Raw genomic sequence first — 11,685 nt, 5'->3', positions numbered from 1 at the left:
ATAATTACCGAAGCAGGACCGGGATGAAGTTTTAAAACTTTCAAAGGAACAGGTGAACTCTTCCTTTAACGGTGACCTAAAAATATTTCCACATGACACACCAGTGTTCACAAAGCTTACAGTGTGTGAGCTGTTCAGTGACAATGACAGCCTACTTATCAGGCTGCAAACTCTCTATTTAGTCTTTCCATTGTGTTCTATAAGGACATGATTTCCCCGCAGCGCTCTTAAGTCCGAGCCTTTTTTTTTTCATCGCTTCAATTGGACCCGTGTTTTTTCCTGTTATTGTTCATTTATAGAACTGTCTCCTGTCCCGACACCACAGTCCGTTTCCCATTTTACATCCTCCCATACATCAATTATGATCTTCTGCTGCTGATAGTGAAGCCCCACACAAAGAAGTTCTTTATTAGAATAACTCTTTATTCTCCGATAAGAGAGCTATTATTTAGTTTGAAGAAAGAGCCAGTGTGTGTGTGTGTGTGTGTGTGTGTGTGTGTGTGTGTGTGTGTGTGTGTGTGTGTGTGTGTGTGTGTGTGTGTGTGTGTGTGTGTGTGTGTGTGTGTGTGTGTGAGTGATGTAATGCGTCTGCAGGTATAAATATAGCGGCATGGCTGCAGCGCGCATTGCGCCGCTCGGTCTGGGAATGAGCCGCTGCGTCTTCTTCGTCTTCTTCTCGCTTCACTGGAAAGACAAACGCCGGGAGGCTGCTGCTCTCACAGCCAGACCCGGGATGGGCTCTCTGTCGGCCCTGCGGACGGTCCTGGTGCTGGCTCTGGTGGTCGGACTGACGGGATGCGCCCCCGGCCTGAATGGCACGGCGGAGCGCTGGGAGGCCATGTACTCACGCTCCCTGGCGCGGATCCCGGGGGAGAAGCGCGAGGAGATGGGCCGGGACAGCAACTACCTGCAAGGCATTAAACGTCTGCGGAGACTCTACTGCAACGTGGGCATCGGCTTCCACATCCAGGTGTTACCGGACGGAAAAATAATGGGAGTTCACAACGAAAACCGTCACAGTAAGTTTGACCAAGTATCATAAAATAAAATAAAACAAGAACCTGCTGATTATTTCACTTTACACTTTAGACGCGCTGATTGGTGGAATGACTTTTCACCGTTTAAATAACTTTGATAACAAAAAAGGTGATTGTAAATTTGAGACAATCCAATCCTCTATATAAAACACAATTAAGCCAAATTCTTACAGTGTGTTTTTACTCTCTAACACCTCTCCTTCTCCCTCTGATGAGATGCTTCAGTCAGTGAAGTTTGCAGTTATTGATCCGTGCATTTAGTAGCAACATCTGGATCCTGTCCTGCCGCAGTGCCTCTGAGCAGATCCGTGCCATGTGTAACCAGAGCCTGCAGTGACTCAGACAGATCCTAAAGTTAGGACACAGCTGCTCTAAGAGACATGTTCACTCCAGCAGAGACAGAAACACCACTGAAGAAGAGTTTACTAATGTTTAGTCCCCAGATGTAATAATCCTCCTGTGACTGTGATGCTTAGTGCACCTCCGGACTATTTTTGAGATGAGGCAGATATTTTAGGGGACGTCAAGAAGTCACTTTAAAGCTTTTATTAAGTGGGAACAAAGAAAAAACTAAAAACACATCATCAGTACATCTTAAAATCTTAAAAGTTATTTCCATCCAGAATCATCCACATCCGTGTTTTTCTTAAACTGTGTGAAGTAATTGTGTCCTGTCTGGTTCTAGTGTGAGTTTTAAAATGGGTTTAAAAGAAAAAAAAAGATTTTAAACAGGATTTGATTTTGCTTTAATGTAAAACTGGACAGTAAATCATCTGTTTGTGAAAGGGATCCGTCCTGCTCAGAGCCACACCTGCAGCAGCAACACCTGCAGCATCAATGTGAGCAGCAACTGTAGATCCCTCCATCATTCTCCAGTGTGTGTGTTTCTGAGTGTGCATTATTTGTCTCTCTGCAGGTCTGCTGGAGATCTCTCCGGTAGAGAGAGGCGTGGTGACTCTGCTGGGCGTCCGGAGCAGACTCTTTGTGGCCATGAACCGTAAAGGGAAGCTGTACGGATCTGTGAGTGTGCACCAATACGGAGACACAAAAAACACAGTGTCGACATGCAACACAAACACATTGTCTGACACACAGCACGTACACACTCTGTCTGACACACACACACATTTTTGCTCAAAACAATGAAAACGATGGTGACTCATTAAGAAAAACTTTCTTTTAGTCAAATAGTTTGAACCAGTCTCGTTGTGGTTTATGAATCTGAGAGATTTGGGAGTGTTTGTACATTACACTCAGTCTAAAACAGAAACATTCAGTCTGAGGGATGATGTTTGCTGTTTTAACTTGTGACACCAATCTGTACTTGATCTGTTTGATTTAAAGGAACAGTTTATACATGCTCAGTTACAACATTACATTTTAACACTTTGAGGGGTTTTCACGAGTTTGGACAGAAATGAGTAAGGGAATGAGTGATTCAAGGTTTAAACTCAGGAGGAAATAGCCCAAGAGTGACCTTATATTACAATAATGTTAAGGCCATATCAGATTTGATGTATTACATTACATTACACTGAACCCTTACTGTTCACACTGCACTCTGTGTCAAACTTTATGGACACATTTTGAACTTTTTTCATCACAGCAAGTTACACATGCATTCTGGTGACAGAAAAACAGTGAGGTCAAGTAGAAAGAAACACAGAGATAAAGGCCAGATGCGTGTTTTAGGGGAATAAATGTCTTGTTGCACCGTTGGATGTCAGCATAGGAACGTGAAAAAAACATGAAACCAGTTTCTATAGAATATTGTTGTTGAAGATCTAAGAAGGAGAATGCAGATGTCTAGCTGAGTTTATGTCTTTGCATCTGGCCAGGCAGTATGTTGGAATCTTAACACACAGAAACCATCTGCCAAATTTCAATATTTAACATCCTGGAGATTACTGCAAAGTACACAATTGTATGTGTCAAGAGATCTTTTTTTCCACAAGGTAGCTATAAGAGGATGTCCGGTGTGTCACGGTTTAACTGGTGTCAAATAAACTCTGTGATACTCCGGCAGATGTTGGGAAGGAGCGGCTTTAGATGACCCTCCCATCAAAATAACGTTGGACATCATACATCCGACTTGCAGATGCTTGTTTAAAACAATGTGGTGACCCACGCTGACTAGACTCTTCTCCTCTGTTGCCCCCCGGTGGTGGAATGAACTTCCAAACTCCATTGGATCTGCAGAGTCCCTCTGCACCTTTAAGAAAAAGCTAAAGACCCAGCTCTTTCATGAATACCTACTAACTTAATGATGATGGTCTCCATATTATTGATGATGATGATGGTAATGATGATGGTTTTTGTTTGATAACGATGACTTATAAGATGGTTTCTATACTGATTAGCGCTCTCAAGAACTGATTGTGCTGAATTGTGCTTTGCCTCTGGTCACTTCCTGTCAGCACCTGTGTGTCCAATCAGACTCAAAGCTGATTGTTTGCTCTTACTGACATTGTTCCCTTTTATTTTCTAGATCCTTGCTTGTGTTGTACTTACTCTCTGATGTACGTCGCTTTGGATAAAAGCGTCTGCTAAGTGAATTGTAGAATTGTAGACCTGTTAAAAAAACTCTTGTCTGTTTCCCTTACAAACAAAAACTGAATCAGACTCATGATTTGTGCATCACTATATGTCTAAGTTTACAAACACTGTATAGTACACATGACCACTCTGAAATCACCAACTGGGTCAAAACATTTTGTCTATCACCATCCTGTTTTTTTTTGGAGCCAGAATCGACTGCATTTGGAGGAGAGAGTGGAGCTGTAAAGGAGAGAGGAGTTAGCAACATTAAATGGTGTAGACCCACTGCTAAAAAAAAAAAAAAACCTTCGCTTTAGAATATGCAAGCCAGGTCCACTGCTCACCTGTTGTCTAGACTTAAATAATTTTTCAATAAAAACTGCACTTCTTAAAGTTTCTCTTCCAACCAGTATGTCACCATTTTCATGGTGTGACAAATTTTGACACAATGAAGAAGTTAGCTGTTACGAAGTGACACCATCAACCTGGGCTGTGCAGCGAGCTGTCTGCAAAGCATGCTGGGAAGCCCACTGCTAAACCAAGAAGGTGTTGGTACTTTTTATTATATTCAATTTTGAACTCGTATGCATGCATTAAGCGACAAGACGGAGGACAGAGAAGGAATTCAGAGAGAGTGGGCAAACACATGTAGGAAAGCAGCTGTGAGTCTGACTTGTCCCCCGTGCCACTCACTAGAGGACAACAGTCTCCGTAAATGGGGTGCAACCTAACAGCTAGGCTATCTGGGCGCAAGTGGTGCCCCTTTTTTAAAAGCTTTCTCCCTCATTGTGTCAAAAACTTCCACATGAAGACAGTGGTGATATATCTGATAAAAAAAAACCTTATGGAGGTGAAGTTTTATTGAAAATACTCTTCATTTCAAGACAGCCAAGTGGGTGGCTTGTCTCGAGGTTTGCACAGCTAAGCTAGTGCTCGCTCTATTGCAAGCTGCTTTACAGTAATAACTTCTGCAACTATGATACTGCTGATTGGGTTGTTAGTATTTGGCTCACTAAGAACAGGTTTTAAACAAAACTTTATTACTGACCAAATGATCACCAAACATTATTCAGGTCTTTGTGGAAATGATTGGCCAATCGCAGGTAGCCCTGCTCTGACTCCGCCCCTGCTTTGTGGTGTGTTTGACTCTAAGTGGGACCTTAATTTACTGAATGAACATCATGCTGTAAATCAGAATACTTAAAGCTAGAGATGGAGAATATGAACTCATTAGTAGGACCATTTTCTCAAAGACTTCTACAATCTGACTGCTTTTTTACAACCTGTTATGTCGCCCCCTGCTGGATGCAGAGAAAAGCAGTTTGTCTCTTCAGTCGATTTGATGTTCTCGTAACTCAAGTTCTACAATTCTACAATTCACTTAGCAGACGCTTTTATCCAAAGCTTGTTACTGCTATACTTTCCATCCACAGAGCACTTTGGTGAATGCAACAATGGAATTTGTATTTTTTAATTAAACGCTCCAGAATAGCTTCACTTATTTGCCTGAGATTTTACATCCACTTTATTCAGTCTGTGTTTATACTCAGGAACTTTGCCCATGGGCAACTATTGGCTGGGTTACGAGAAAAGAGGTTTCTGAATAGACAGCAGAATGAAAGGACAACTTTGTCTGCAGCAGTCGGCAGATCTCAGGTTGATAGATACAGTCTACATCGTGTGAGTCGGACTCCAGCTCGTCATGTCGTTGTGACAGACTACAGATGTTTTACAACGGCTGATTTCTGTGTTTGGTAGCACTGAGTTGTAAATTGAAAGAACTGTTTAGGGTTCATCTTACACTCCCCTCTGAAGTACTCAGAAGAATCTACGCCGGTCCAGACACTTGGGAAAAAAATGCTTTTTGAAGTAGTGTTTCGTTAGTCTTTTGTCGGCCTGCTGGCAGAGCAACATGGCCGACTCTTTGGCTCTGTGGCTTTTTACAAATCTTCATCATGATGTAGTTATTTCAGCATCCGACAGCCGGTTTATTGTAACTGTAAATTGTAAATAAAATACTTTCATTTTGGGTTCATTGCTGTAGTTAGGCAGATTTCAGACTTGTTATATACAATACAATGAAACTGTCACTCAGTTTCACAGCTGAAACAGAAAGCCGCAAGAAATCTTGAAAATTTTTGAAAAAGCTGTCTCAACCAAACATTCGATCAACCTAGTAACAGGCAAATAGGTGGATCTGAGGCGGGCCTTAAGGCTTCTGACCAACAGCTACAACACATCTGCTCACAGTCATATCAGTGTCGTGTAACAACTTGTTATATACTTGTTATATAAAAAGTGCCGATCTTCGCTAACAGTTCATCAAACTGGGACCTGGTCAGCCTCACACAGCTGAAAGCAGACGAAAAATTCATTCAGCTACAGTTCACAGAGGAGGAGGAGAGATTAACCTATCTGTGATGGTAACAACACTGACAGGATGATGTTTGGCTTTCAGACAAAGAAACAGCGTCTCTGTGCGACAGTAATGTTTTTCGCATGATGATCCATTAGGCAGTAATTTAGGGCAAAATGTGCCCCTTTCTAAGCAGATCATCCTCATTCAAAGGCATCTAATTCATAAAATACCAACGCTTACAGCACAACCCAATTAGACTGGAGCAAAAACCATCTGTGGTGGTTGGTGGTAACTGCGCCACAGTATTTATAACAGATGTTGATCACAAACTTTCCAGTGATCAGGAAAACAATTACACCTCTGTATGTCTTGAAAATAAATGATTTTGTGACACTAGAATAATTCATACAACCATGGGTTAAATCATTCTGTGGCTACAAACTTCATCCACATATCCCAACCTGTTCTTACTGAGCAGGCCGAGAGTGTGTCAAGCAATAGTACTACATACACAACAATGATTTCCAGCTGACCGAGTAAAAACAGTCGACTCAGAGCCTGGTGTCCTGAGTCCTGCCTCACTCACATCATTCATCATTTCAGAGTCGGACTTTTGTGATTGAAGCAGCTGCTACAATAGCCCTGCAGTCAGAAATAAAGCAATTGTTTGATAGAAATCACCATGAACAATATCAAAAATTCCCCACTGCTTTGTTTTGTCTTTGCCGATGAACAATCAGCATTTTTGAAAATAATTTGATATCTCTCCCATCTCTTTTCTTCCAGTTACACTTCAACAACGAGTGCAAGTTCAAGGAGAAGCTCCTCGCCAACAACTACAACGCCTATGAGTCGGCCATCTACCCAAAGATGTACATCGGCCTGAGTAAGAGCGGCAAAACAAAACGAGGAAACCGAGTGTCCCCCGCCATGACGGTGACACATTTCTTACCCAGAATCTAGAGGCATCAGAAATAGACTTCACCTCAATATGGAGACAAGGGAGGGGGGGGGGGGCTCCACCAAACCATGATGCACTTTCACCACAAGCTTTATGCAAGTGTATCATATCTGATCTTATATTTTCAATTTCTATATTTTTTATTTATGTTTAACAGCAGTTTTTGTATTTTTTTTCTAGAACGTGTTTTCTCTAAGAGTCAAATGATTATTTATGTTTTCATTTTCTAATTTATCAGAGATTTTGCTGCTATGTTATGAAATCAATGGATGTTTTTGCACTGAAATATACCCAGCAGTGCACAACAGACATTTTGACTTAACTATGTTTTTTTTTTAAATATTTAAAACCTTTTAAGTGAAGGTGTAAACACAGAAATGTTTGGCGTCAGAAGTTGCACTGATTGCCCAACACTCGGCCCCCTTTGTGTGGCACTGGAGCCTAATTGAAACAGTATCATCTTACTTGACGGACGGAGAGAGAGAGAGAGAGAGAGAGACGAAGAACCCCTTCCACCTCCTCTGGTCTGTTTATAGCTCTGCCGGGGGGGTGAACTCTGAACTTTTCTGCCATCCATCTCGGTCAGAGCTATATGACTGCAGATAGAGAGACATCCTCTCTGACATTATACGAGCAGGGAATTTGGGAGTTTAAAGGCAAGGTCAAAGTGCTGTAATGTGACAGAGTAACCTTGACTGTGGATTTTTTTTTTTTATGTCAGGTCATTTCTGATTGTCCACTAGCGGTTGGACTTGAAGACATGTGTCCACCTGGTGGGTCTTCACACATGCGCTCCTGAAGATTGTCATGAAGGCTGCCCCTGAAATCTACCTAGGTTGCTTATTCACGTATGCACTTCACAATAGGAGGCTATCTCTGTGTCGGATGAAGGGGTGAGGGGGTGTCACAGGAGGTGGTACATTACATAAAAAGGCGCTTTATAAATGGTGGATGAGTCCATGTCCATGACAGTTTGTGCCATAGACAGTATAAAATATGGACATAGTCTCAGTGATGTCACCCATTGGTTTCTGAAGAGGCCCTTTAAAGGCTTTACATGTGATTTTTCACACTTAAATATAATATAAATCAAGTATATCCTCTGAAAATAACTCTGTGAGTCATGACTGTCTACAATGGGTGTAACACCTGAGTCCCACCGTCTGTGATGTTTTCAGAGTTTTCAGAGTCCTATCTTCAGTTTGTTTACATCGCCGGGACGGCCAGCTGACTCCTCCCCTCGTGTATAAAAGTTGTTTAATTGAGGGACTAGAGAAAAGAAGAATAACATACTGTACGCACTGCTTAACTGTGTTTCTAGATCACGCTCATTTCAGGTAAATTTACATGCAGTGTGAAGATACGAGCATAATAAAGATCGCTAGCATTAGCATGCTAACACAACAATGCAGCGCAAGTTGTTTTGGTTTCATGCTGGTGCTCAAGGGCGTCATCTGCTGGATCCAAAAATCACATGTGTGTGCCAATAAAAATATTGGATATTCAGACCAAATTTTGTTTTTGTACCTGGCTGTACACACGTTAAATTCTGCTACTTAGTTGATGAGTAAACAATAATATCCAGCATCTGACATAAAACATCGATGGTGAATACCCTTCAAAATATTAAGTTTTAGTGAACTTTGCTGTCCAAATGATTATTTTTGTACGAGGCTTTCTCTCTCTTTTTTTCTGGTCTTTAGTGCTAAGCTAGGCTAACAGGCTGTTGTACACATCTGACTCTCAGCAGAAAAGGATGACATATACTTCCAAACATGTGGAACTATTTCTGTAATGATCTTATATCTTGATCTAAGTCTTTCCTCCAGCTTTTCAGGACTTCTCAGGCCATAGATCAGTGTCACTCTCTTAAGTGTGTTTCCCCTCCGGGTCACTTCCTGCCGCAGTGATGAACAACAACACACTCAGGAGAAAATAAACTCACAAATAAACACTGTTGAGCACACAAACTTTTGGCGCACTTCCGGTACGACCAAAATTCCAGTTCCCTCCTCTCTTTCACAGTCTTTTGATTTAATAGCATTAGCACATATATGAGCTGAGTTTATAATTCCCAGACTCCTTCTTGAGTCAGTCTCCTCTCTGTCTCTCTCTCTCTCTCTCTCTTTCTGTGAGTCTCTGTTGTTGACTTCAGCTCAGCTCCGGTGGCCATGTTGTCCTGGTTGCGCCTTGTCACGTTCCGGCTATCTTTACCCCGTGATTTACTTTTAGAAAGGATAATCATGGGAGAAATATTTACGGACAGCTGTTGGACTGTACTATATGCTCAGGCCAGTAACCCTATATTTTTCTCTATATATTTGTAAATATATCTTCTGAGTAACTGAAGGTGCTGGTATTCCTTTCAGGGGGGAAGGCCAGTTTTAAACCAACAGGGTGGGAAAGACACCACGTTTGATTCATTAATAGATTAAATCACTAATCATCAATAACCCAACACATAGGGTGAGAGGAAGGTGATCACATTAAACCTGTTTTTGCTTTTTTCTTTTCAGATGTTTATTGAGGAGATTTAAAATCTCTGTGTCAACATTCCTCCTGTTATAGCTAACATTGTGCCTCCTGTCAGGGATTGTTAATGTTTTTTTCTGCTAAGCATGAGTGCCTCCAGTAGAAGTAATGATGTATTAGCACAGAGGCCGGGCCACGCTGAATGCACACGCTAGGTATTAAGTTGCAAATAGCTCAAGCAAATATCATGCAAAACTGTTTGTGGCTTAAGGCTGTGATTCGTGCAAACAGGACGGTCGGATGTCCAGACTCCTCGGAGTTATGCGGGCTCAGTGTGGACATACATGTCATTGTGCACATTGTCCGAATAAGTCCTGTTAACATCTCCTGTTTCAGTACAGTCCTTTTGAACCTCCTCTCCTTGTCTTAGCTGGTTCTGCAGCCGTGCGTGCAGGTAACCTTGTGTGTCTGCTGCTCACAGCTGTGCGCACTTGCTCTCCAGTATCGCTGCTTTGCATGGCGGGCATCATGTTTACAGTAGAAAAAAAACCTCTGACCCAGGATCAGGCCCCTTCTCCTTCTACTCATTTGGTTATTCAGCTACAATCACAACAACAACAGCAGCAACAGCAGTCTGTCTGCTCTGAGGCCTCCAGTGATTCACAGGTTACTCTGCTGTATGCTGCTCACAGATTAACCTCCTTATCTGTCACTGTTTTTAAATCTGGGCTCTATCTTCACATATGTTGGGGTCTTAATAGTCTTAATGGTTACAACAATTTTTTGAGTTGTTTTAGTTGATTCTTTAACTGGCAAATGTGCCTGATTAAAATATGTGACTAAACGTTGCTTATTGTCAGTGACAGGCTCAAGTGTCTGACAACATTGCAGAAAGGAACCCTACACAGAGAAAGAGGTTTTTTTTAATTTTTTTTAAAGAGAGAGATGATTTCTAAGGACAGACAGATGTTTCCTTAGACTCCATTGATAAAACCCAATAATTGTTGTCCCACTTATCAAGACCTGCTGATCTACTGCTGCCTTTATCAGTTAGTTTGTTTTTGTTCTCTTATAGTTGGGTAGTTATTTAGTCTGTGTGTGCTGAACACATATGTTTGATTAATCTTTAAACCATTAAAAAACAGCCAAAGTCAATGAAATAGCCAGTCAAAAATCTTCTCCCTCCTTAACAAAAGGTCTATCTCTGTATGGATCCTCTCTGTATCTTACCCAGCAGGCATTGGGTGCCCCTAAAAGAACAATTTCCCTGAAGTCTGTGTAAAGCAATAACAATAGAAAACATGCAATTTAAATTTTTTTATTCAATGGAAGACTGTGTTATTAACAAACCAGAAAGAAAAATTGCTAAGTATATAAAAAATATTTTTTGAAATCATGAAAGAAAAGGCAGTCATTTCTGCTATGAGATGCTGTAGGCGTGTTAACGACAGAGCCACGCCCACTCAGAAAGACATGCCTATCTAACTCACAAGGGGGGGGGGCAGGGTTATGCTCGATAAAAACCTGAACCTTACAGCTAATTATTAAAACTTTTTTAATGATCTAAATCCACGATTCAAACATAGTTAACAGTCTTTTCACACATTTACAGCAACTTTTTTTTAAACATAGATTTGTTGTTTCGAGACCAACTTCTGATATTTTTTTTACATGGACTTTAAGAGCGCCCCAATAGGAATCTGTAAGAAAACAAGAACACCGTCTCTTTGTGTTGATGTGAAGTTACTAAAATGTAAATTGTATGAACACACAGAGAGAAAAGGGGAATCAGATGTGTGTAAATCTGGATGCAGTGATGCATTAAGTGGAAAGTGAGACTGCCCCTTTAAAGTTTAAAATAACAGTGAACATGGTTGAGTTTTGGAGTCATATTGAGTGACAATCAGCAAGTTGATCTTCAGGACAAGATCCCGTCATAATAAAACTGTACACATGTCTGGACTGTAGATATAAATATGTCTTTGTCATGACGGGGTGATGTGATGCTGTTCAATGATTCTGAGTCCTGTGGTCTTATGACAACTTTGTAACTATTATTTGAATCATTTTATTGTCCTGTAGTTTTATACAGGGCCAAATAAAATATCTCTGTATGTGCTGTGCACATAGAAAGGCTTAAGGGAAAATAAAACCAGGATGTTGTATGTATGTGTGTAATCTGTATTTTTTTGTGAGATCTTTTATGACACTGCTTTTTCAATTAAAGAAATACGAATAAGTGATGCTGCATTCCTTTGAGTGTTTTTTTTTAAATGTTGTTCAATTGTTGTTTTTATGCATTACACAGAAAATGTGGA

The 11,685-nt window shown here is 41.0% G+C and overlaps 1 protein-coding gene across 2 annotated transcripts; it reads left to right on the top strand.

Annotated features, from left to right (window-relative positions):
* Positions 1–595: 595 nt before the first annotated feature.
* Positions 596–11,610, top strand: fgf4 (fibroblast growth factor 4). 2 transcript variants are annotated; one of them, XM_065953190.1, is made up of 4 exons: positions 596–1,019; positions 1,954–2,057; positions 6,721–6,820; positions 7,617–11,610. In XM_065953190.1, the coding sequence occupies exons 1-4, from the start codon at positions 611–613 to the stop codon at positions 7,625–7,627; spliced, it is 624 nt and encodes a 207-aa protein (XP_065809262.1). In that variant the 5' UTR covers positions 596–610; the 3' UTR covers positions 7,628–11,610. The 2 variants fall into 2 exon arrangements, with proteins under 2 accessions (XP_065809262.1, XP_020487208.3); XM_020631552.3 differs by having other exon boundaries at positions 6,721–11,610.
* Positions 11,611–11,685: the final 75 nt, after the last annotated feature.

Source organism: Labrus bergylta, chromosome 3, assembly GCF_963930695.1.
Source record: "Labrus bergylta chromosome 3, fLabBer1.1, whole genome shotgun sequence".
NCBI classification, from domain to species: Eukaryota; Metazoa; Chordata; class Actinopteri; order Labriformes; family Labridae; genus Labrus; species Labrus bergylta.
The sequence above is the reverse complement of the archived record's forward strand: the minus strand, read 5'-3'. Positions and strand labels throughout refer to the sequence as shown.

What these genes read in the sequence shown, in the direction of transcription:
- fgf4 (XM_020631552.3), top strand. Translation starts at nt 611, where the DNA reads ATGGCTGCAGCGCGCATTGCGCCGCTCGGTCTGGGAATGAGCCGCTGC. An exon ending in TCACAACGAAAACCGTCACA is followed by an intron (nt 1,020 to 1,953) that starts GTAAGTTTGACC and finishes GTCTCTCTGCAG; the next exon opens with GTCTGCTGGAGATCTCTCCG. An exon ending in AAGGGAAGCTGTACGGATCT is followed by an intron (nt 2,058 to 6,720) that starts GTGAGTGTGCAC and finishes CTTTTCTTCCAG; the next exon opens with TTACACTTCAACAACGAGTG.